This window comes from Pangasianodon hypophthalmus, chromosome 24, assembly GCF_027358585.1.
Source record: "Pangasianodon hypophthalmus isolate fPanHyp1 chromosome 24, fPanHyp1.pri, whole genome shotgun sequence".
In the NCBI taxonomy this organism is placed as follows: Eukaryota; Metazoa; Chordata; class Actinopteri; order Siluriformes; family Pangasiidae; genus Pangasianodon; species Pangasianodon hypophthalmus.
In genome coordinates this window covers 7,216,166-7,243,101 of record NC_069733.1, presented here as the reverse complement: position 1 = coordinate 7,243,101, position 26,936 = coordinate 7,216,166, and the positions used below count along the sequence as shown (strand labels likewise).

Sequence of the window (26,936 nt, the reverse complement as noted above, 5' to 3'; positions counted from 1 at the left end):
GGCTATCTGTCCAGCAGGAACTACAGGCTTAGCAGGCAGTGTTGCATGTTTTAGTGATTGCGCAGGGCTCCGGATTTGTTCAAACAGGCTCTCTTTGTTAGCACGCTAACCCTAGCGCCTGGCTGTGGGCCCTGCTCCGTCATGCTCCATGGGGCCTGGGCCTTATCGAGGGGGGCTCGTGCGCTGCATTAGCACATAGTTAAAGTGGTTAAAGACTCGGCCAGAGCACGCTCTCCTTCTCCAGCCGGCGGGCGATGAGAAAGTGCAGAGCACTGAGAGGCCGTAGGGAGGAACAAGGGAAGGAGAGTAAGAGTGGAGAGGAAGGTGAGGATGGATGGAAGGTTTGTTTCACGTTTCCCCTGATGCGCATCGCTGCAAGGACACACAGCTATGAGCTGCTGAGTGCAGGCTGAGCTTAGAGTCTTTCACACAGATGGTCCTCTGAACTCCTTCTTGTGCTCTCTCTCTGTCTCTCTCTCTCTTCATCACTCTTTCCTTCACTTTCCATCTGGGGGAGTGAGGGATGTGCACAGAATGCATTGTAAAGCGAGGGAAGTCTGATATGGTGATGAAAAGTAAGGTTTGATGAAGGGATCTAAGTGGGTGTCTTGCCTGACCTTTCCTGAACCTGAGGTTGTGCTGACATATGAAATGTAGATAACACCTAAATCATTTATATCAAGGTGGAAATATATCAGTGGTTTGGGAAACATACACATATATGTAATGTATTTTAATTCTGGAGCGGGAATTATTAATGTGGCTTTATTGTAAAAATAGGATTTTTTAAGGAGGTTTTAAGATAATAAGTTGTTTTAAGAAAATGGAGGAAGTATAAAATCTGTACCAAGTGTTGATTCTTTAGATTAGTTGCGAAAGCACTCCTCCCTATTACACGCCATTCAAAATCAGAAACTATACCAGAGTCACATGAGATATGCATTTACATTCTCACTTTGATTTGCCAATGAGATACGTCTCAAACCAATAATACCATTCTGTGACATATCAAATGGAAATGCAATTATATTATGCAATTTGTGACGCACACATAGCTGTCTAGTGACCCAGTGGAAGCTAGTAAACTCTAACGCTAACTCAACATGGCAAGTGTCTACCCAGTGTCCATCCTCTCCTGCCTCAGGATGGATATCACAGCCATCCTGCTGTGTGTGGAGCAGCTGATGTGGTCTGTGTATGACAGCATGGAGGAACTTGTCAGACCAGAGATGCCTTCAGAAACCTCCAGAACCTGGGTGTCCATCATCCACAGCCTGTGTAATCAGCTCCTGAATGTGCTTGTCATCCACACTGCTCCTCTAACAGAGCTCTACAGGTACCAGAGACATACCATTACTCTGAATACTATATTAACGTAATGTATATGAGGGAATCTCATGTTGAATCTCATGGAAATAAGTAAATTGAAAGTATGTACAGTTATACTATGTTAGGATAATTACGATACAGTGTTTTAGTCATTGCTGTAGAAATTTTGATTTTTAAAAAATATTTCAATTGATTTTAGGTATAAATCTGTGTATACAAGCTCGACGATTGGTTCTGTTTTGTTCTTTGTGTTTTTTGTGTAATCTAGAACTTTCCAGAATGGTTTTAGTGAAGAATCTTCCATCACTCCAGCAGATGCACACACTAGCCATACTCCCTTTTGGCTAAATATCATAAACCCTACACTCTTCCCACTGGATCTGCTAAGGTATTGGATACCATGAATATAAGGAATTAAAACGTCCTAATTCATAATAGCACTTTTCATTTTTGAGTCTGAAATCTCAAAGTTTCTCAATGTTCTACATAGAAAACATCTTTTTTATGAATAAGACTTATAGAAATGACTAGAACTGCTGAAAAAAGTGCATAGTATCATAGTATCATCATGCATGATAAACAGGTCCATTCTTTCCTGTATTGTAATCCATGTATAAAGCTTTCGTTCTGGAACAGCATTCCAGTGTTTAGAAGTGATATAAAAAGTGTTTTCCACTGGCAGAGCTGTGAATGATCCTGAGGAGTATTAGCCGAATCAGCTAAAGCAATGTCCTCATGATGGGCTATACTACTTCAGGATATCAGCAAGATGTGCAGGAAATTATGATTTAAAATAAGTTAATGAATAAATTAAGTAGCAGGACTTCATGTTTTCAATGCAAAAATGAATAGGCAGCCTTTCGAAATTGAGTGTTTTTATGAAAAATGAATATATTTAAACTCTACAATCATAATTAAATAAAAGTATTTATACTAAAAGTAATTAAAGCCATCCTGGAGAGCATAATGATTAACATGATGTGTGTCATTTGATTTGCTTTTGCAGCTTGCACAGAGAAAAGTGGTTCACACACACACACACACACACACACACACACACACACACACACACACGCACGCACACATACACACATACATACACGTACACATACAAATTGTGCATTACTCCTGCGAGCAGGCCCCCTGGCTTTACTGTGCTAATTCAGACCAGATGCTGATGCCACTGTTGGTCATGCTCTTTATGCTGATGCGCACTGTGCTTTTTCACTTGGGGTGTGAAAGGCTGAATCTGAGCCATAGGAGGCCTGAGAAACTGGGGCGAATGTCAGGTTGTCTGACATCACCCTCCACGAACACTCTCGCCCCTGCACCCGTGTGATATCATTCAGCGTTGTGATCACACAAATCACCCACAAGCCCTGCTCCCATTGGCCTGAAGGACTGAAATTAGTTTAGTTTTATTACCTTGTCAGGTTTTTGCGTGCCTCTATATGTTCAAGCCTCTCAGAGGCCCTACAGCGGGGGGCTGAAGCCGGCGGGCCATGCAGCCGCCGGGCAACTCAAATCAAACTTTCCCTCCGGTGAACAGCCTGTTTTGATTATTTAATAAAATAATAATAAAAGAGTAAGGAGAATATGGATAAATCAAACCATGTTGTGACATGTAGAAAGTCTTGGGATGTGTGTGTGAGTGTGAGAGAGAGAAACCTGACCCTGTAGTGCAGCTCTCAGATTTATTGTAACTGTTGGACTATATCTGCTGGATTTGCAGCCTCGTGACACCATAAATCGCTTGCGCTGGACTGAAGTGCAGCGTTCATCTCTCTGGCAGCAGGCTGCACCATGTTGTCCTCATGTTAGTGATTCAGCAGCTCTGCCCTGTTTCAGTCTATCATGTCTATCCTCTATTCACTTGTTAGTAATTAAGGAGGAAAAAAAAGCTTCAGATTTTCAGAGATAAAAAACCCAATTTTTTTAGTAATAATAATAATAATAATAATAATAATAATCTTGTGCATTTCTTCCACAACCTGATGTGGATTCTTTTCAAATGTTCAACATGCTGTCAAACATGTTCACTGTCCCCCTCGTTTCCACATTCACAGCTTTAACGAGCAAACATATTAGATACGAGCCAGCAGAATCAGACATTTAAAGAAAGGCCTGGGGCTGAGCTAGAGTACATTCTGTATTTAGTGTAACAAGATAAAAGCGTGTGTGTGTGTGTGTGCGCGCATGTCTGTGTGTGCGTGTGTGAGAGACAGAGAGAGAGAGAGAGATCCACAATGTCTGTTGTCTGATGGCTGTACTGATTAGTTTCTGTCTTTCTGTTGTTACAGGGGTGGGGTGGAAAGTGAGAGCTCGGCTCTGTGGCTGCTGAACATAGTGAGCTCAGGACCTGGCTTCTCTCCGGCTCTGCTCCTGCAGGCTATACTGCACCATGACTGCCTCCTGCTGCGCCTGCTGATCTCCCATTCCTGTATGAGTATCCCCACACCTCATACAGAAAAGAGCTCTAACAGACTGGTTAATTCAAGCTAAAGCATCTTTTAGAACGGTTTCTTATGCAACACCACAGTACACTGAGACAAGTGAGCTAACTGCCCTATGCTGCCTAGTCTAGCATCGCTTTAATTGACAGGGGAAAGAGGAATGCCATCTTTCACACCCATGCTATCGTATGGTTCTAACATGGCTTCCTATGTGATATATAGTGTACTATAAAAGGTGATAAAGCAATTATTTCACGCTATATATAGTGCACTATATCGGGATTTAGGAGTCATTTCGGAATCAGACTCCCTGTGGTGACCGCAGTAGACTGCACAGTTAATCTTCTGTGGGTCATTCCTGGTATTTGGTGCCGTTTAGACCTCCAAATGTTCTGAAAACCTAGTTGTCTTGTCTCAGCATAAGAGACATGTTAAGCTCTAAAAAGTCATATTAGTTAAACCTTTATGACTAATATTTTGACTATAACATGGACATTCTGACATAAAGGTAGCCACTAGATAGCGGGCAACTGAGAGCAAGCTAGCATAGAAGTGAAACCAGTTAATGAATTTCATGCTTTATAATATAATGATTTTATTCTCATTTTGTTGCATTTCCCATAACAGGGTGGACAGATTAGCGTTGAACACTTAAGACCAGGCTAAAATGAGGCAAAATAGACAAAAGCGGAGCTACTCACTTCGCTTCCAGAGTTGTTTTCCCACTGGAACAAAAAAAAAAAAAAATACACAACAGGTCTACACAAACAGATCTTCATTTAGAGACGCAGCAGTTTGACTTTACAAGGTGGACAGTGATTGACAGTAACCCTCGTTGCATGTTATTAGATGTATAAAAAATTGATGGGACTTCTAGAACTGATCTTTTTAAATATCTAAATATTTTTAATAGACACTATAAATGCTAAGGCACTGCATTGTACAAATGACCCTTGAAATCCCACTTGTGATTAAGTTTGTAGCTTATGCACATGGCTGTCTTACTCATGTGTCAAATTTAAATAAACACACACACAGACACATATGCACACGCACACGCACACATACACACGCACAAAAGGGACATAAGCTAGCTAGCACTGAGTAGCTGTCATGCTAGCAAAGTGTAATGCTGTAGCTAACTACCTAACAGTGACATAAAATAAGGTATTAAATAAAGTTCTCTTGCAAGAATCGTACTAACGGTTGACACTGAAGTGGCTAAACATGAAAACTAGTCAGCTAGCTTCTTAGTTAGCTACTTTCACTCTACAAAATGAAGCATTGAATAAAATGAGGTATTAAATAAGCAGCCAAAATCTAGCTAGCTCAACAACACTATAAACTGAACGGGGTTCTTTTATAAAGACGGTCAATACACATTCACCAGCATAACCAATATTATCCTTCACTAGTTAAAAATGTTGGTCAAACTACACCAAATCTCTGGCAGTCAATTACACTGATATTATTCATGAGCATTAATTCACCTCATATTTAAATATCAGTGTAATTGACTGCCAAAGCTTTGGTGTAGTTTGTGTTTTACATGTTAGACTAATTTAATGCAAGTAAGCCATAAATTATTATCCTACCCACAATCCATCTGTCATTCAGAGTGCAATCACTACGCTGATGGAATTGGGCTCTTTAAGCCAAGGAGGTCTTTGAGTGCTCATTTTGTGAGTACACAGCTTTACACACCCATCATCATCGCCCTTATCACCCTCCTCATCATCACTGAATCAATAACACTCTGTAATAAACACTCATTTTGGCGTGGGGGAGCAAAGTGAATGACCTTTCAAGATTTGCCTCCCCTTTTCCCTGCACTCGGAGAAGTGTAACCTTTAAAGACTGTTTTGTGCTTTCACATTAATTCACATTATAGAGACCTCATTAATAACCAGGCGGTGCACTGAGGACGCCTGCTTTAGTGCTGTGGTGCGAGAATCACACAGCCGTAAATCAAGGTGCTACAGCTGCGGCGCGACTAATTAAGAAGAAACACAGTGGCCTGGTCATCCACTATGTACAGTTCTGCTTTGGTGTTATTCTCGTGAGTCACCATCTCCCTGCGTGGTTAGCACTATCCGAAGCCCACCCTTGCTTTCAGTCTTTCAAGGGAATGTTGACCATGTCTGGCTCCAATTAAGCCCCTTCCGAGCAACGCTCTCTAGCTCTTGTACTTTGTATCTGGTAACGCATCAGGCCTGCGTGGTTTTATGAACAGTGTGCAACTTTAAATTTCGTTTAAAAATCCAAGGAGATCGAGCATGAGCTTGTTTATTGTATCATCATAAAAGCAGTGTTTTTCTAACATGCCATACAGCAGCACTGAGGTACTAGCCCACGCACCTTCTGTTTAAGAAATATTTCTCATGTCTAGAAAGTGCAGCATTGGACACGACCACGTATTAATAATGGTTTTCTTGTACAACTGTTTAATTAATGTGTATCAGTATTAAACCATTCATTATGCAACAATGTTATAATGCAGATTTTCATGTTGTCGTGTTTTTCAAGTGCACTATTTAGCATCTTTTTGAAGTGCTCGCATTTATTTTCAAATCACTTCAGGAACTTATGTAACCTCTTCAGCAGTTACTCTGTTGTATCAGAATTTCACCTAACCACAAGTCAGTTGTCATGAAGCGCTAATGTAATTCAGTGTCACAATCTTATGTGATCAAAAAAAAATCTGTCAGTTAATTAAGTGCTTATGTCAACTTGTCATCACAGCTGATGTATGCAGTCTTAGACGGTTGATCTAAGCCTTTATAAATGGTCCTAAAGGTTTATCTCAGATGTCGTGACAGACTTATGTGGGTCTTATGTAGCCACAGGTAAACTGTCATATATTCTGTTTTTATTTTATTTGGTTTACGACAGAGGAAAGGAAGCATTATCAATTTCCTTCAGTTCTTCTCTTCATCAGCTCCTGTTAAGCTGTGGAATATATAAACAGCTGTGCAAAGAAAATTCTTTAATGTGGCAGGTAATTTAGGCATGTCATTTCAAAACAGGCTAACATTTGTCACAGGGTGCAAACAGTGCCTCTCAAAGATGCTGAGAGTGTGCTGTGTTTCATTCACACACCTTTTCAAATGCCTGTCATCTCCTACAAGGGAGAACGACACTGGCTGGAGCAAGGCATAAGGCTAGATCTTACTGCTGCTGTCTCCAGGCCTGTAGGACTGACAGGACTTGTACAAGGACATTCTGTCAAATCAAAACCCTTTTCTCTGCTGTCCTTGGTCAGACAATGTTTATCTACAAAATCAGATGGCTACCCACAATTCCTATGGAGCCTTTTGTTACATGTGCTCCAAGCTTTAGATTTACATGGCCTTGAAGTGTGTACCAGCAATTTATTAAATTCTCAGGTACCATAATGAAGAGCAGGATGGGTTTTCTTCCATTGTGCAATCTGAAAGTCCAGAGGGTAATTTAAATGTACTTTCGCTCAGCAGTTCTGCAACAATTTACTATGTAGTTCAGTCCTATGTGTAACTGAATCATCTTCATACTTTGTTAATAAAGCAGGATCTTTCAACGTGTTTACGTTTCCAAACACTACCATCTCTATATCACCCCCCACCATCACCAAAACCCAAGAGGAAACAGTAGAATATGCTGTTAACTGGTTACTTGGCTTCTCTGTTTTCAGATCTGTGTTTGGACAGTAAGGTTGAAGTGTCCCCTGAGGCTCAGGAAGCTGCTGCTGAGTTTGTGGAAGCTATTTTTGCCATCCTGTCCTCCCTAAACAATGTCCCCAGGGCTCTAGCACTAGTGCTTGAGGGCTACCTGGACAGAAGACACCTATGGGACCACTTTTGCAGTTTAGCAGGTATAAAAAAAGCAGCAACTCTTCTCCTCTGCACAGTAAAGTGAGCTACAAAGTCCATGCTCTAAGTCTTATTCACGCCTCGTCCAGTCTGCTGTGTCCCTAATTACCCGAGTATTAAATCTGACCAGCAGGCTAGTTGGTAACATGCATGGACAGGAGAGGCTCCTCATAAATCAAAGCCATAATTAAACCTTCAACTCTCCCTATGATTGCTTATTTATTGCCATTTCCATTTTAACCTTGTCTCTTTGTCCCCATTTCGACAAAAGCTGCTACATGTATATTCCCTGTTGTGCTAATGGTTAGCACGTTGATTTAGCATACTGACACAGAGACTGCAATTACGGCCTGACACTTTGCTTTTGGAACTGCCTTTGATTTGGGGGTTTAATCCGGACTCCTGCCGAGCCAGAGCACTCGTTTTTTGTGTTTTTATTACATGCGAGGGGTAATTATTGTTGCATAAATTAGACAAATGAGAGGGGGGTATGCTAGGAGAGGGAGAAGGAGGGTGCGTTGTGAGTGCGCCCTGCTTTTTGTGTGTAAGTGAATGTTCCTGGAGGCGTAATTGGCTTAATTGCTGATTGGGCCCACTTCAAGAGGACCAATGAAATCCAGCGCTAGAACAAAGGCATCTATGATGAGCTTTGCTTAGTGCTAGGATTTGTCTGCGTGCCATTTGGTAAGTGACATAATTGGACTTGTCAGAAATGCCAGCGAGGATATTGCCTTAGTTTTATAGTCTTTGTTAATTTAGCTTGACATCTTTGTGTATTTTGAGACCCCTCCTTTCCTGATCAGAAGGAAATGGCTAAACAGAACCGGCTTACAGATTTTGATTTAATATTTCACATTCTGGAGAAATGTGTCTCTGTTGCTGCTGACACCATGTTTGTGTGGCTGCCTGGGAAATCTTTAACATTTTCTACTATTCTCTATGATATTTGGCATGTATCCTAAACACATGTAAAGTTCTAGCACTTTTAAATCTGGTTACTCCCCAAAGTTTTACAATGGGAAATGAGTTCTTACTTTGATTATCAGCATCATCCACATCAGTCTCTTGTCTCATCACCCGAGGCAAACGTCCCTTGTGGCATTTAAACATTTTTAAAACTTTTTCCACTGTCGTCTGTACAGAGTGTGTAAGCGCTCGTCTTTGATGATGATGATGTAATGGGCAGGAGTGTCGCTGAAATTTTGGCAGCTACTATCTGATTATAAACTTAATTGTCCATTTTGCTGCAGCACATACCTATCCAAAATCTTGATCAAATCATGAGCAAAGTACACTTAACTAGCAGCAACTAAAGATTTAGAAATCTTTAGGCAGACAGACTGTATTTACTGCTCTGTTATTTAAACTGGCTCCTTACTTATTAACTGTGATCTTTGCAGGCAGACGCCAAGGCAAGGTTACAAAGTAATTGAAAGGAAAACATTTCCACATTGTGTAGTTAAAAAAAAAGCAGAAATGTCAAAGTATATTATTGGCAGGAAAACTCCATTTTGGTCAAAACCTGATTTCTTGGTTGCTTTCCAGAATTTAGCCACAACAACATCTGACAGGATTTCCCATGATCCCACACATATATTTATGTTCATTATTTACTTAGTGACACCTGGTTTGTTGAGTTCATGTAAAGATTTATGGAAAATTATGGGCTTGACTAATTTGAATACATCTAAGCCATTGTATTTGTTTACGCTGTAGTGAAATGTACAATTAACCATGTAATTTAACTAAAGTCAGCTTAAATGAACCGAACAGACAATTTAGGATTACCATTAGTGAATAGATCAGTTTTTACAGCGTAACTACTGAACTTGTATTTTGACAGATCCAGTCAAAGTAGAGCCTGTGCTGTTTAAGTGTGTCAGAGACGTCATCTGCAAACCCATCAGCAGCCTGTTAGGGCACTTAGTGAGCATGATGCAGACATGTGAGGAACGTCCTAGCCCACTGCTCAGACAAAAGCTCCCTGAAAGTGTACAGGCCAAGATCCCTAAAGAGTGGAACTACACACCTCAGGAGGCCAAGACGAAAGACAGCAACAAGAGTGAGTAAAGTCTGGGCTGTCTAGTTTCCTCCCACCTCCCCAAAAGCATGGCAATAGGTGAATTGGCTATGCGAAATTGCCCGTAGGTGTGAATGAATATAGTCTGCGATAGTCTGGTGTCCCATTTAGAGTGGATTCCTGTCTCTTACCTAGTTTTCTCGAGAAAACTGAAGATGAAAGAATGAATGAACATATTAATGAAGTGTGTGTGATTTAAATTAGGTTTAATTAATTGATGAAGTTAAAATTGTCATTGCAGTTAAATTACTATTCATTTTGCTAAACTAGACTTCTATGTTGCAGGTTAGTCCAGATTTATGATTTTCATTCTTTATGATTGTATAATAGATTAATCAGAACCAAACTGACTTGTTTTCTGAATATTCAAAAACTATATTTTTTATGAAACTTCATAAATATCACTTTCTTTTCCCATCAAATACAGTTGCCATTAGTCTGACCATTCAGGCTCTCTCCTTCATCTTCACGCACCTCCCGTCCTGTGTGGCCTCCATCCCCCTGCCTGTTCGCTTCCTCTTTCACATGGCTGAGAAGCACCAGTGCCAGAGCACCAGACAGCTGAGGCCCACGGGTCTGCTTATCCGGGCGCTCCTCGGCTCCCTGTGCCAGGACCTGGAGAATGGCGAGACCCTGGAGCTGGTATCCACTGAGCCCTTGGAGCGAGGGGTCAAAGAGCGTCTGGCACTGCTTTCTGAGTGCCTGGAGGTGAGCCTGGGTCTGGAGAAGGGCAAGCCCAAACCCAGCGTGCATAAGATCCTGCAGGGTCTGGAGGAGAAAAGGCCTAAGTGGAGCTCCATGCAGCTGCAGAAAGCACACAAGCTCTGCAGTGAGAGGTGAGCTCTGAGCGCTAGTCTGAAACGGAGCAATTTGTTAATCATTTACAGTAAAAGGTTAATGTTATGCGATTGAAAATGTAGCTCTAGGGATTTCAATTTGTTTGCAGTAAAACAGATTAACTTAATGCAATTGAAAATATACCAGTGGAAAAAAGGCTCTCATTTTGGCTCCCATGTATGCGCCAATATGTTAATGTATAATTTCAAACCAGACTTATCTTGACTTTTGCTCTGCTGAGTTTTTCAAAGTTCAGTCATTTAATCAATGAGCAGTTTACATTCAGGGAAATTGCATCCTGTTAGATCATGAATTTAATACCGCATTTAACGTCAACGGTGACCCTGCAGACATCACTTCGGAGAAGAGGCGAGCCTGATGTTTTTGGAGAAATGACATCACTGCTCATTTTGTTATTCCTTTTTTTTTTTACGCAAAAACCGACAACTTCTACCACAAACTAGCAATGCTCCTTATTGAATAATTAGCCTTATTTAAAATGATTTAATGTCATATAAGAAATATATACATAAAAAAGCAAAGTAAATTACTGCTAGTATTCCAGGAAATGTTTTTCCATAAATGACAGGAAAGACAGCAGAAAAAAAGAGAGGGCAGAAAGGGGCATGACAGAAAAAACTGGGAAGAGTGATTATGTATCACCTGTCTCAGACAGTCAAGAGATCCATTACTATTCATTAAAATAACCTTCACTTTCCAGCACTGTTTGTGTTGTAAACAATCAGCGTACAGTGCAGCGGCGGAGTGCGCGTTCCCTAAAAAACCTCCCCCCCTCACTTGTCAACACACACTGACATGCACACACACCCCTCCGCAGTCTCTTGTCTTTGCAAAGTAATTTGTAGAGGAGAAGATGATTGCTCTCCATCATGGTGACCCTGGCAGCGCTTGACGGCGTGCATACACAGATGAAGATGAATGCAGTGGGTTCGGTCGGCGGCGGGGGTGTCCTGCCTCTTTCAGGGCACATTGGCTCTAATGACGTGATTGATAGCTTGTCCCGGATCTGCCGAGCCTCTCATTAATCAAGCCGCTGACTGGATCCAATCATTTGCTTCACCTGCACACTGATGGACAGGGAAGGATGCGGGCCCAGGTGCTGACACGTGGCCTGCTCAGGGCCTCGGCAGCTTCTCCTCAATGTCAGCGCCACTAACGGCCGCCTGACAGCCAGCACTCACCATCTCGCTGCCTCGCTGACTTCTTAAAAAAAAGGGGAGGAAGTGAGAGAAAAACAGTGACAGCAGGTGTGGGAAGAAGGTGTCCATTTGAGGTGAGACGTGTGGAGAAGTCATGTGGACCTTAAGGTTTATGGTACAAATAGTGTAGCTTTGAATCTTTTTAGCTTTTTTTTTGTGTTCCCTGTGTTTTTTTAGTCAGTGATAAAAATGAAGAAAAGACGTAAAAAGTGTTATGGGCAACAAGCCAACATTTCAGCGTTGGTTACACTGCTAAATTGTCCTCGCAATGCCCATCTGATAGCTATTTGTCAGCTCATGTTCCTCATGCTATATAAGCAGAGACTGTTTACATGGTTACATTTCTCTCTCTCTCTCTCTCTCTCTCTCTCTCTCTCTCTGTCTCCCTCTCAGCATATTTGAGCATGTGGAGAGTGGCCTGGTGCAGGATAGAGGTGGGCCCAGTGAACTGGCCAAGCAGAAAATGTGTGCTGTGCTGCTGGCGCTGTGCCAGGGAGCAGGTGGTGTTCAGAACCTGCGGCAGATCCATCACACCATCCAGCTCAATGAGGTGAGCATGCGCTGGTTTTTACCAAGCAATTAAGCAGCGCTGCATCCACAGGCAAACAGAGTTTAACACTTAACTCTGTACACACACGCACACACACACACACACACACACACAGACACAGAGACACACACCCATCCTCTAAACTCAATTATACCACAGCACTGTTGAATGCTTGATTCTGATTGGTCAGAAGGTGTTGATTAATTATCTAAAGCAGACGAAAGTGCCGGCTGAAAGGTTTATATGTGATCAAACTAACACACTATCATTTCTATTGTAACAGCTTTCACACGGACTTGTATGGTGGATGCTTCACAATTTTTGGAAGGAGTCTCCAGTGTCAGCTCTATTTAACAGTCAGAGATAAAGCTTTTCCTTGAAGTTTTCAGGACGGAGGCACTTTTCAGTTTCTCAGTAGCAAGATAAGCTGCATATTTATATGCCTCTGCCACTATTTATTATGTTTCTCGCATCTGTGTGTGTGTGTGTGCGTGTCCATTGTTTCGTCTGTATACCTGAGCATCCATCTGAGCTCGTTAGTGCGACATCTCGGGAACGAGTGGTTGAATAGTTGTAGGATTTAAATGGATTATCATTGTAACCAGCAGATGAACTGGTTAGAGTTTGGAATTGATCCAAACAGGGTCAAGGTGACAGCAAGGTCATCTGCATGACATAGTTTTTCTTCAGTAGCGTCCTTCCTGTTTGAAGTATATTTTAAGGGAATTTGAGGTATAAAAATGAACAAGAAAGACCAGACCTTTTGGAGGCAGAGGCATCGCCATCAATGCCATTGGCATCAAGTTTTACTTGTTAATTTGAAGAGAGAGAAAAAAGTGAGGCTGGTGTGGATTTATAGCTTTTATAACATGAGTGCTAACAGGAAATAACATTCCTGCATAACAATAACTGTAACTGTAATCGGATAAAATGCACTGTCTTTTTCTTTACTTTAATTAAAAAAGTAATATTAGTTCATTTCTGTGGTGTAAGAATAAAACACTTCAGGACATGCTGATATTGGAAAATGACTATTTTCCTATAACAGAAAACTCCATAGTGTTTTGTTCCTTACATTGTCTTTAATATTGTGAAAGCCGGTAAACTTCACTTCTAATGATTCTGTAAAACTTTTGATGACAATGATAATTGAGAACTGAGTGTGTGTGAGATTTTATTTTATCAATGAAAAGAAGATTGTTTCCCATGCAGTTCAGTTATTTTATTTTACTGCAGATTCAGACATCTCAGAGAATATTAATTCTCCTAAAAACTAGTTGCTATACCTTATAATTGACATAACTGACATGAGGATAGTTTCACATTAAGCAGTTCGACAATTTCTTACCTGGTATATCTTCTGTTTCTGCTCACAGAGTCAGTCAGTCTGACTGATGCACTGTTTCTGAATTTTTGAAGTTTTATTTCAAGTTAGTCTTACGTGACATGCTTCATCGTGTCACATCTATACATATCTCTGTCCTCAAATCCTATTCTGGATTAAGACTGATTAATTTCTACCATTGTCGGGCCAATTACTGAGGGAATAGAGAGAAAAAGAAATGTCCATTACTTCCAAAATTGGATATGGAATAATTGTAGAGATGTACTCATTTGTCCATTGGTGTGTTCAATAGGCCTGTGGAGATTCCTGCTTAATTTTACCATTTTAATGGGTGCTTGTGAAATGTAGTCTAATAATAATGTACGTCTAGACTCATAAAGGTTTGCATGGGCGTTACTATCTTTGTCCTTTCAATCATTTAGACCTCACGTGCTGTCTTTTTTTAGAGGGTTTTATTTAACTTATGCCACCGTATTCTGTCTCTCTTTCTCTCTCTCTCTCTCTCTCTCTCTCACTCTCTCTCTCTCTTCTTTTCTGATTTTTTCAGGGCTTGTTAAGGTCTAAGCTAGCTTCTGCTGTAGACAGTACATCTTCTCCCGAGGGACAACCGTCTGTCCTGTTCTCCTCAGCAGCGAATGCACTAAACAGTCCGCCCCACTTCAACCCGCTCTTTCACTTTGACCACATCGGCCATGCTAAATTTGATCAGGTTAGTCTCTTTTTTATTTCAGTGTCTTCCCAAAGTTCACTCTCATGCAAATACAATACAAGTGGAGCCTTTTTTTTATCTCTCTAGATACATGTCATGTGGCGTGTCATCCCCTTCTAATTTTATTTAAAGCAGTTCATTTATGCTGTGAACTATTTTTCGCTCCCCCCCCCTCTTCGTGCTTAAGCGAGAGCTTTTCCTCAAGGCCACAGGAGCAGAGCTGGCAAGGTGAACACCAGAGAGGAACTTTAAAGTGCTTTTCTGGGATGAACTCCCTGATTCTCTGTAGGTCGCATGGTCCCACTGCAATATTTTATCATGAAGGGGGAGACAAAGAATAAACGCTGAAAAAAGGTTCTCAAAAAAAAAAAGGTGAAAGTTTGAAAACACTTGAGAGGTGAACTCATGAAGTATGAGGTGGTTGTGAATTGAAAGAAAGAAATAACAAAACCACGTCCCTTGTGGTTTTACGATGTCATATTTGTTGGGTTTAATTACGAGATATCTCAGTCCCATTGAACTTCTTTAGGGCTTTGGGTTGAAGACTGGGAAAGTTTTGCACTTGTGAGATTTGAAGGTCAATCAGTGAAAGAAATCTTCAGGAGAACTTTGTACTTTTGTTCCTCTTTTATTGCTGTAGAAGTTTTTTTTGTTTCCTAAGCTCAAAGGCTAATACTTCACCCATTGTTTTGTGCTAGCTGGAGCACTCGTAATCCTTTTCTGCTTATCACAAGCGTTTGCATTGCTTTGCATAAAGCACCCTATTAAGACGATGATTAAAAAGCTTCCCCGGCTTCAGGTGGCTGTGCGGTTTATCAAATCAAATAGAGGGGAGGGAAAGGGGAAACAAAAAACAACAAAAAAAAGCCATGAGTGACGAGCCATCAGTCAGCCGGTTGGGGAGGAGGAGGGGCCGTCGTGGTGTTCTCTTTTCGTCAATAAAAACTCTGCCTGAAGTTAAGAGTGACATTTAGGCAATCAAAGCAATCAGATTTTTATTTGCCTTGCTAACAAAGGGCCAGTTTACACATACTCGCTCAGAAACAGGAAAAAAAAACCACTGGGCATCTTGCCACACAGAACAGCTAGAAGAATAACGACTCCTCTACCAAAATTGATTTATCTTTTTATAAATGATGGCTACATCCTTCACCAAATGGATTTATAAATTAATTGCTGTCTTATTGGAATAAAAACCTTCTTGTGCAGACATGATAGATAGATTCTGTCGGAGAGACCTCGTCCAGGACCCCCTCCTCTTTAGTTAGTCCAGCCCAGCTGGAGCAGTAATTTTGTGATCGTATTAACGCTGATTAATAACTAACAATACTCCATGCTCATTTGTCAACAGTCAGCTTTGAGCAAGAGAGAGTGGGACTGGGCCCAACTGCTGTCGGCCTATCAGAGAGTGAGTCAGGTGACCTTCACAGATCTGCTGGCTAACAGGTAATAGTTGCTTGATCTCTCTCTCTCTCTCTCTCTCTCTCTCTCTCTCTCCCTCGCTCCCTCTCTCCCACTTCCTGGTTCTCAGAAATCTAAACGTGGCGTGAACATAGAGGAATCCCTCTCACCAATGTAAATGCATGTGTTTTCATTAGAGCAGGTGCATAATCCTAGAGAGTCCTTTCTGATTGCATGCTGCTGTGTGTATTTCACTGGGGAGTTTTAAGATGAGTTTACGAGTTAAAAAATAAAATATCCTTCTGATTCTTTACTCCAAGAAGAAATTCCAGTGCTTGTTATTGCTAGAGCCATGTAGCAAATGGAATCTGACACAACTTTTATGAACTTTTTAAGTGCAGAGCTCATCATGTGCTTGCCTAAGCTAGAATTACCTGAAATTCACACTGTGACATATATGTTAAGTCTGTTTTATCTGATATCCTTAGTAGGCATCAGACTTAGCTGGCAACAAGCTTCAGGACCTTGTAAACTGATTATGCACACCAGTTTCGGACAGGAGAACAAACCTTTTCAAAGCTTTTAAACTGGGTTGAAAAATTCTTGGCATTGTGTCTAGTTATTAAAGAGTTTTTTTTACTCACCATGTTAGTGCTGAGTAAATGTGGTTCACTGTTTGCAATGTCAATCAAAGTAGGCCAGGTTTAGTTAAGAAAGAAATCTGACTCCTGAGACAAGTGAAATGTAAGCAGAATTTAATGTAACAGGGGTGGTCAAATTATAAATCCATTAGCTAGCCCAGCGGGTGAGTGAAAGCTCCAATGTGCTGCCCAGTCCCATGTTTTGGTTGCCTGGAAACATAATTGATTATGCTAAAAAGTGGTAGCTAATGTCATGTAATAATGTATGGCGAGCTAGTCAGCTAGTTAAGTGCATTAATACCGTATATACAGAGGATATACATCTCTGGAGAGGGAATTTCTTTCTTGAAAATTTGATGTAGCATATTATGTTTGGGACCTCAAGAAAAGTCAACGTGTTGTTGGCAAACATTTCAGCTATGTGATGTGCTGTCAGTCTTTATTTTCTCTTGATATGTTTCACTGCTAGCAGGGGAGTTAAGAGATATAAAGACTTTTAGCTGCAGTGTTTTAGCATCAGTTTCCACAAACCGTGTTTGTGTTTAAGAAAAGATTGCCTGTTATTCATGCATGTTAATTAATCTGTCTAGTAAAATTGCTCTAGCATTGGCCTCAATGTTGGTGTGTGTAGAGGAGCAGGCGGTGAGATTCAGAAGCATGCGCTATAGTTACAGCATTGAAGTATGTCACACAACCCGGACGTGCATTACATTTAAACATACCAAATAGGAACTTTTGTTTTACAATTTGTGTTTATTTTCTTTCTCTAAGTGTTAAACCTACGTGTCCACCAGGCAACTATGAATAAACAACAAATAGCCTGGACATGAAATCTTACCCGCCTACTGATTAGTCCTAGTCCGACTATTTCATTCCAGAGTAATGCAAAAAACTCTTCAATTCAGTCCAAAATGTTCATATAAAAATGTGACATGAGTCAGTGGACCTCAGCATATTTGCGTTTATTCTGGTCCTCCATTTGAGTGTAAACACTTTCCATGTGAATTGTATCACATTCTCTAAAATGACCTGATCTACTTTCAATTGGTGAACTCTAAGAAAAGGCAAAAGTTTGTATAACCTTTGAATAACCCACTGCTGCAAAGAATCAGTGATTGATAGCGAAATGATTGTGGCTCAGCTGCCCACTGCTCATGCTCAATAACTGCCCTGTGGCAGTGGTGCCGTGGCCAGCTTGCCTTGTACCCCCGCAACAGCTTGGAGATCCTCCAGATATCCGTGTATCTTGCACAGTAGGAGGCATCGATGTGTTCATCCTTCTCTATACACATTCTCTCAGTGATGGAGTGCCTCTTCCCTTTAAATGGAGTTGGAGGTTGTCTGAGAGGAGAAAGAGGGGAAAGAGGCAGTAAAGGTGAATGAGACAAGGTTAGACCGTCATTACTTATAAGTGCTGCCTTTGATGAGACGTGTACATTACCCAGGTGCAGAGCAGCCCATGCTTTCCCATGGGTTTTAAGTTATACACCCTGATAGTAAAGTCATTTACTGTCGCCGCTGTATGTTCGGGTGGCCCGACTTCAGGTGGAACCTGATTGAGGTTGTGCTCTCTTCCTCCTCACTCCTCCTCATCCTCGGCTTGTTCGGGAGTATAAATATTTATGGGACGGGGTGACGCTCCAGGCAGCCGAGACTCATCCGTCTCTCCAGACCTCTATTCTGAGCTGTCACGCTGAAGACTATCAGGCTGCCATAAGGGCCCCTCACACCTTGTCTAGCAGCTACACAGGCTCCATTTCAAACCGCCCTCATTTTTACATGCGCCTTCGAACAAAGGGCAAGCAGCTTGTCTTGCCAAGGACGGTGTTCCTAATAAGGGTGGTGTGTGTGTGTGTGTGTGTGTGTGTGTGTGTGCACGTGAGTGTGCACAAGAGTTCTCCACCCTGCTCGCCCTTGTGCCACTTTGTTGCACATGTGTTTAAAACAGATACTGTCATTCGGCTCTGTCTCCCAGGCATTACTGCAGGATTATTCATGAATGGTGCTGAATAGGTAATACTGAACTTTGAGTGCAGACTGGCATGGCCTCCCAAGAGAGAAAGAGAGAGAGTGAGAGAGAGAGAGATGGGTAGAAAAGGGAATGTAAGAAGGAGGAATGATAGACGAGGAGAGACGAGAGAGAGTAAATATTATATAATATGGTGTAATCCTGTGAAGAAAAAGGAGTCCAAATCTTTGTGACTTGCCTCATTAGAGCTCTCTTTATTCATAGCATGCAGGTTTACAGCATGTAATGAATGACTGGGATTATGGGAGGCTAAATTTTACAGATCTCTCTGAGCTGAGAAGTGTTTCTGCTGCTTGCTTATGTGCCTGTGGTTTTTGAAGGACGTTAGAAGTCTGTGTTGGTGGAGAACTGCACAGGTTCTCTCATCTGTGAAGCTCTCTCACGGGACTGTGGGTGTATTATGCATGTGATGAAAACTATATGACTGGAGTGAGTGATAACAGGGACAGGTCTGCAGACCGATGTCCCAGTCTATGTCTATTTCTGTCACTTTCATTTGAGTCTCGAGTGTAATAGGCTGAGTTTATGAAACATTGCTTGCACGTATCCCAGTACCGCCTCGAGAGACTATCAACTATCAGCATTAGCTTTGTGCTTTGCGCTTGCTCGTTCAATTATCTCTCCAGCTCTCCCTCCCTTGCTGTCTCTCTGTCCCATGCCTTACATATTTACTATACCTGCCAGTCCAGTCTAGCTCTCCCGATAATTTCTGAGCGCTGACCTTATATTCGGCTATATAAAACGTGGAGTCCAGGGAGCGGGCACTGGTGGACTTTTACATTCTAAGTTGTTAAGTCTTGCTTGATATGACTTCATTAATTCTGAGAAACTTTCAGCGCCAACTCGACTGCGACACCTAACCAGATGGGAGATTAAGGGGAGAGAGAAAGAAAGAGAGAGAGAGAGAGAGAGAGAGAGAGAGCAGATTTACACAGGTGTGGGTGTCCTTCTTTGTCACCTGTCATTTGGCCGTCTCTGCTGGCGGTGTCATAAATCATTCTCAAATGGAACTTTTCAGCAGAGCCGAGCTGATTAATGGAGTCTCTGATTCCCCAGACTCACAAATGACACCGAGAATAAGAGATCGAGAGAGAAAAAGCAAATTCTCAGACTCCAACATGACCCAATCAGACTGTAGCCAGAGTTAAGGGGATCAGTGGCACAATGACTTTAACATGATAGACAGCTTATAGCTGAGATGAACATTTAAGTTCGGTATTTGATTTACATGGAAGGATGCTCTTCCCTTCATTCTCAGGTGGGATGCCTACATATTTTTCCTCCAAAGTAATCGTTGCCAATTCCCACACACTAGCTGCTTCTCCCATGTTGCACCATAGATACCAAATGGTGAAGCAAGAGCTAACATATGTATAGTCCAAGACGGGTACGACTCAATGTTTTTGACTGTTGCTCATGCAAGCAGCTGAGCATGAGCTAACAGACGCCTGTGATTGGCTGCTGTTGCTCTAATCAACAGTGGAGACAGGAAGTCTCGAATTCCCAGTGATAGAACAAAACCATTAACCACTGCCTCACCTCTTCTTCTTGGTCTCATTCCTTATTTTTTGACATATTAAATGTGATGACAATTTGTAGTGCTCTTTACAGTATGCTTTCTGCTTAAGAAAAAAACAACCTGGGATTGATGGTAGTAAATTTTGCACTTGTTTGCTACTCATGAGCCAAACGTAATGTAAAGCAATTCAAACAGAGTTTAGGATCTCCGGTTCCTAAACCGCCCCCCCAAAAAACATGCCAGTAGGTGGACTGGTACTCAAAATTGCCCTTAGGTGTGAACGAGTATGTGCCCTGTGTTGCTGGGGTAATTGTGTTGGGGTTGGTGTGTCCTGTGTTACTGTGATAATTATATATCTTTACAATGATATTTTGTTATTCTTCAGGATTTTATGACTATAAACTTTCTACTGACATTTTTTCTTCACAAGCAGTGGCAGTTTTTTGCAGCCTGCTGTAATATGACATTTACCTGCCTTTAGAAGATGTTTCATTGGAGATGGAGTATGTATTAATTAATTTTGATCAGCTTGATGGTGGATTAAAATATCTAGATATATATACACTTTTTTTTAACCTCGATTTGCAGTAACTACTAAAAAAAACTCAGTTCTATTTCGTATCATTCCAGCCATTTGCTGCCTTTGTCAAAGCTAAAAGTTAGTTTCTCACCAAGTGCCTAAGAGCACTTTCTTTAACACTACACAGCTACATGAACTGTCCTTTTAGTTGTTTTGTTGTGCTCTTATTCTCACTGAAATAGTATGTTGCATCAAGCAGTCCTGAGTTTGCACCTCTCAGGTCAACAACCTGGGTCGATCTTTACCACTCACACTGCTGTGACTCTACAAGCTGTAGTCGCTGCCCAGGCAAATAATTGTTGAGCAAAATGGCAGTTTCAGATCTGAAATGGAGTGCTCTAAATTGCAGTGATAGGCAGTGTGCTTCACCATTGGGCAAATGCCATCTGTTCCAAATGATGGCCATATGGTAAGCTTTCTTTCCCAGGGAACGAAATAAAAACAAATGTGTCAAAATGGTGGGGCTTTGTCCACAGACGCTGATCAGCTCGTTTAGAGGTGGAGTCCTGGTGGGTATATGGAGAATAATTGTTATTGCTGCACCTTTTCGCTTTTTAAGAGATTGTAGTGTGTTTGTGTTGTTGTGGATTTGAAGCTTTTTGTGGTGGTGGGGTGAGCAGAGCTGTCAAAGTTGAAGAGGCTTGCAAATCCTGTGTGTTAGGGGAAAAGCAAATGCTTCACTTGTCAAAGCATCACCTCGGCCTTTCTCTGCAGCTGAGAGGTTCTAAGGTTGTCATATTGAAAACACATTGTGAAAAGACATCTTTTCTCCATTCCTAGCTTTTTTTATGTTTATACTCACTCGTTTACTTGTAGCAAAGTTTTTTGTATTTCTCAGTCACTTTTCTAATCCTGAATTTGTTAGGGCTGTGAATTAGAGGGTGGTTTCTGAGTGTTTGTGTGTTTGTGTGTGTGTGTGTGTGTGTGTGTGTGTGTGTGTGTGTATGAGGGTGGTGAATCAGTGAAGCCTAGGAGAAGGCCGCGGCCCCACCTCACACAGCGGAGGCTGGCTGAAAGGCTCATTAATCAAACTCTGAGTCACAGATGTGATGGCTTCCACACAAACTGCCAGCAGACTGTGAAAGTCACATCGAACAGAGTCAACTGTCAAGCAGCACGGCCGCCATCTTCCTGTCTGCTCTGCTTTTTGCCTGATACGCCAAAAAACTCCGGATTTCATACATTAGCAGCTTCTGTTCTTTCTTTCTTTCTTTTTTTTTTTGTGAACTATTAAGGGCTTTCTGCCATACTAGAGTCATACTTCAATTCAGGCAACAATTCATTTCCTGCAATGTGGTTAACTCATTTAGCTGCACTTCTATTAGTGTTAATAAAATGACTTCCTAACAGAAGGGTCCTTCTCTTCAGTCGAAGACCAGATCCATTGAAATCCATTGGGTATTTAAAATCCAGATCACTCTCAATCCTTTTTTTTTTTTCAACTATGCACTATTATCAGCCATAATCTACCCTCCTAATTTACAGCTGTCTAAATGAGCTCCATCAGCACCGTAATCTGTCTGGCCAGTGATTGACAAAGCCACCCTGGTGTCCCCGGATAGAGTGAGGCCACTGACAGGCAGTGGGTCCCCCAGTGTCACTGCGCTGCCAGTCACAGAGCAGCGCCGTCAGCACCCAGCCATTTGCATCCGGGGCCAGGAGCAGATAATTAGAAGGATTCCTGCCTGTCAGTGTTCATCTGGGCTCCAGTGAACATGCCTTGACAAGACGACGGAGATCCACTAGCACTGGCATTAGACTGTGGCGAAAAGGGTCTGGATCTATCTGGAGATGCAGGAAGAGTGTTTGGAGTGTTGGTTGACACTCTGTGATTGAGATTGTAGTTAATTCGTGTTGTGTCAATGATGATATTGAATTCATTCAGGGGAAATAACAGTCACTAGTCACTACTTCCCTGCATTCTTTCATTGTTATGTAGTATTTACCAAGACCATAGCTAGAAGACCATAGGAAGCAGAGATGGCCTTGTATGACTATGCATTTTCTACTTTCTGTATGAGACATTCATCTTTATTTTATTTATTTATTTTATTCATATACTAGTCACTACTTCCCTGCATTCTTTCAGTGGTATGTAGTATTTACCAAGACCATAGCTATCTAGGCATTATGGTAAATATTTGTAACATGCAAAGGAAGCAGAGATGGCCTTGTATGACTAAACATTTTCCACTTTCTGTATGAGACATTCATGAACCATGATATATTCACACAAGCTGACTTTCTCAGTACAGCCACAAGGACATGTACAGTCATTGGCTTTACTAAGAAATCTGCCTTCCAATCTTAGAAATGCATGAATATTAAGAGCAGAAGACAGCAATACTAACACTCATAGTGCTAATTATTAATTATTAATCATAGTGCTCACCAAAAGAACAGTAAAGAACAGTTTCTTTCATCATGTTGTTTTCTCACAGAGAAATAAATGTGGCATATGGAGTAATGAATATAGCAGCAGCATAATTCATGACTTGCGTAATTTCATTGATCAGATAATTCAAATAATGTATCAGTAATAGCGTTCTCCAGAAAGCAAGACCCTGCTGCCTTGAGCCACCCTCACTGTCATATTCACCGAAACAGTGGATGAGAAGGTGAGTTGTCCTTCTAGGCAAATTGAGCAGATCCCTGAGGGCATTTGGAGTCTGGAGCAGCATAACACTCTGGCCTATGGGCAGATGGTCATCCAGCCTCTTGAAACCTGGGCTTCTTGGACCTTCATTGGCATGCAGGTGCTGTGAGCATATAAGGCCTGGCCTGGAAGGACGGCGAAAGATGATGAAGGTTGCTCACTCATGGCTGATGAGGAGAAGGTCTGCTGCCACATATGCTCTTTGCCTGCTTTGCTTTGTGTTCTAACACAGAGTTGTGTGTGTGACAATAAAATAGATCTGTTTATACCCGAGCACATTTGTGAAGGCTAAAGCAGCACCACCTCACACAGCATTGCTCCTTTGCGAGACCTTGCTCTCTGCCTTCCTAAATTACTTTCCCATATAAACTACATTGTTAAGATGGAAAATGACTGTAGAGCAGTCTCTGTGCATTTCTGAAGATTGCCTTCATGTGACAATCTTGCTGTGGTAGTCCAAGTTGTTTTTGACGTAACACATAGAAAAGACGAGGACTAAAAGAATTAAAGCTGTGCATTGAATTCCTCTTCAGGGGTGGATTGAAGTCTCTGGAATTGATTCTTCCTCTTTCCTTTTTTTCTTCTCGTTTTCCCCTCCAAACATCTTTATTTTCTCTATATCTCTGCTTTGTCATGACTGTTAAGCGCTGGCTGCTGGATTGAATTTGCCCCGCTAAGACATTTAGTGATCCTGATCGTGCCTGTGAATCCATGACCAGCTTAGCTGGGAACGAATCTCTCAGATGTACTTATTCTATTATGAGAAGTCATTTCCTTTTTCTGCTATAGATGGTGTGCGTCGGTGTCGGCTGGTACCCTGCATTGTGGCTGTCTGACTGCACAATTTGTGCGATACACTGTGGCAATGTTATGAAACGCCATTCGGGATGAAAGATGCTCCTTGTCAGGCTTTCTATCTCTCCTTCTTTATCTCCCTCTCCAATCATCTCATCCATCTCTTGCTCCTCTTGAACTTGGGTGCTCTTGCCAGAGGGAGCAGATCTAATCAGATAGCAGGGCCGTGGAGCACTGGGCCAGGGGGCATCAATGCCTCCCCATTGCGGGCACAACACTGACCTCAAGCCATTCCAGGCAATCAGTCACTCAGCCCAACCTGTCCATTTCAGTCTTGGCCAATCTGGAGTGTTCTGTCTTCTCCAAACCAGCATTCAATTTCAGCCAGTCCGCTTGTATAGCTCGTTTTAAGACTCTTCATCCTTCATCTGCTTTTTCGTTTGCTTCTGTTTTCTTGGAAGACCTACCACCTGCTGGCTCCGGGCCAGCCGATTGTCCCTTCCTGGTCCGGGAGAGGTCAGAATGCCTGCTGTTTTCCTTCCTGCTTATCCAGAAAGCCCTGCACTCTTCAGAAAACCAAACCCAGCAGTGGGCATCGACCTCAACACCACGCACTGCAGGAACCAGGAGAGGGCACGGCCAATAGCAGAGACCTCCTTCAGCTCGACTTTATTACAGCTGTACCTGACTAAGATAGATGTGTTATTTTTACACTAAGCTTTTTAATGATTGAATGTCATGTTTGCTTACTCATTCTTGACCCTGATAGACAAAAGTCAAGGTCTGCTCAAAGCGCAGTGCACTCAGTCTCACATCATTTGGTAGACGGAAACTGAAAGAAGGGTTATGCGGTATAAATAATGCTTGTGGTCAAATAAGTCGAACAAGGAGTCTAAAGGATGTGGTTCTGTACCGATATTTGACTTTGATAAGTCAGCATAATTTGTGATGGGATACTAAGGGATTTTGCCATCTGGGATACTCTCCTTAAATATTGTTCTTCTCACACACACACACACACACACACACACACACACACACACACATGTACGCAAACCTCGCCAGGTTTTAAAAGGCAGCCAGCCTCAGGGGATAGTCATGTGACATGCTTGTTTAAAACAGATCAGCTTAGTTGAGAGTGTTTTCAGTAGCGTCAGATATTAGTGATAGGAGCGATCAAACACCATTGTCACAGATGAAGCTGTTAAAATGCCCCACAACCGAAAGGACTTTATTTCGAATGTGATGTGAAATTGAATGCAAGGGCAAGATTAGAAAAGCACAATGATTGAAGCTGGAGGAATTCCTGGCCTGGCCAGAATAATTAACACTTCCAGTATGAATATACTGTCCCATTACAGCTCGAGTGCTTATATAATGCACTTGCATATTGCACCACCAAAGATTACAGAACTCCGAGTTCAGGTGTTGTATAGGTTGTTAAAATGCTGTGGCTGTGGCTGTATTTGGATATGGATATGATTGTTAGGGCTTTTTATGAAGTGTTTTGGTGCTAATTTTTTTGTTATCTGGTCCCATTTCAGTAATTATGTGCTAAATATTCTCCCTGTCACTGTCGACTAAAAGTGTGCTTTTCTTTATGTAGCAAAGTTATTGTCTTGCATTTGGTGATTCATCCAACATAAGCTAGCAGTTCAATTATACTGTATCTCTACCTCCCATATGATGTGCAGAGAGACAGAGAGCGAGAGAGAGAGAGAGAGAGAAGCTCTCAGGCTAGATAATGAGGGTGAATTAAGCCATCTCCTTCTATAGACACTGTGAAAAAAAGGCGAATACGGCTGGAGTGAGGCCTCTACATTTACTTACTACTGTCCTTCTCTAGCCATCTATCCACCCTCCCTCTCTTCTTTCTCTCTTGCTTTATCTCTCACTCTCTGAGTGTGTCTCTGCCCCCCTCACAGTCCTGCTCTCTCTCTCTCTCTCTCTCTCTCTCTTTCCTGATTTCATAGCTCTGTCTCTCGTTTTTCCCTGCTGAATGTGTGGGAACTGGAAGGCATGCTTCTCTTTACCCCCCACGCAGAATGGATTGCCTTGAATTTCTAAGGCTGTAGAAGTGTCCCATTGTTATGATGTCACCACATCTCAAGAAGGATGACCTCCAGACCCTATGGATTCATGGCTGTTTCGTCGCCCCCTCTCTTCCATTTTCGACAAGTGCGGTTGCCTTTGTCCACCCACTAGGGGGTACGCAGGCCTTTTGGGATAGAATTTGGAGCGCTTGCGGCTTAAGACACACAACTTTAGTTGACAGTGGCTGCCGCTTCGTTGGAGTGTCCGTCGACTCGAGCTGGCTCTCTTTCACTCTGCACTGTGCCTTCCTTTCACTTTTCTATAGCTAAGAATATAGCGAGCACCGCCAGATGTCGCAAATACATCACCGTACGGTGAAAGGCTGGCTGAAATAAATCAAGGCACGTATGCAGTGGGGGGATGTGAACTGAGGCTGAGGCTCTTGGAGAGTGTGTGTGTATGTGTGTGTGTGTGTGTTTGCGTTTGTGTCTGTGAGGAGTAAAGGGCAGCAAAGGTCGTAGGATTGTCCCTCTGTTGTTTTATATTTTATGTATAAGATGAGGCGAGAGGATATGACAGAGGGAGGTCTCCCATACGATCCCATACCTCAAAAAACAAACAAAAAAAGCCTTTAGCTAGAGGTCCAGCCAAAGGGACAAGGCCCCCAAAGGGACACAGAGGGCGCTTGAGGTGTCTCAAGACTTGCCTGACCAAAAATAATGCTAATTGCTGCTTGAGAATAGACACCGTCTCTTCCTGGCACAGCCTGCATACATCATGCACACATACACACACTCCTGCGGAAAGGACTAAGTGAAATGGGCTGCGAGACGGCTTTGTTTGCAGTTGAAGGAGAGCGAGGCAGACATGTCCTCAGATCTTTGCCGAGTCGGGGATTCCCTAGAGTGGT

The 26,936-nt window shown here is 42.0% G+C and overlaps 1 protein-coding gene across 3 annotated transcripts in view; it reads left to right on the top strand.

Annotated features, from left to right (window-relative positions):
- Positions 1 to 26,936, top strand: part of kiaa0825 (KIAA0825 ortholog) — a 119,752-nt gene that overhangs the window by 42,638 nt on the left and 50,178 nt on the right. For 2 of the 3 annotated variants that reach the window (XM_026931276.3, XM_026931275.3), the window contains exons 11-19: positions 1,145 to 1,336; positions 1,598 to 1,717; positions 3,630 to 3,769; positions 7,453 to 7,632; positions 9,474 to 9,692; positions 10,138 to 10,546; positions 12,161 to 12,317; positions 14,210 to 14,371; positions 15,723 to 15,817. In XM_026931276.3, the coding sequence (XP_026787077.3) occupies positions 1,145 to 1,336; positions 1,598 to 1,717; positions 3,630 to 3,769; positions 7,453 to 7,632; positions 9,474 to 9,692; positions 10,138 to 10,546; positions 12,161 to 12,317; positions 14,210 to 14,371; positions 15,723 to 15,817 (1,674 nt within the window). The remainder of the gene's footprint in view (positions 1 to 1,144; positions 1,337 to 1,597; positions 1,718 to 3,629; positions 3,770 to 7,452; positions 7,633 to 9,473; positions 9,693 to 10,137; positions 10,547 to 12,160; positions 12,318 to 14,209; positions 14,372 to 15,722; positions 15,818 to 26,936) is intronic. The other variant, XM_026931278.3, reaches the window with a different exon arrangement.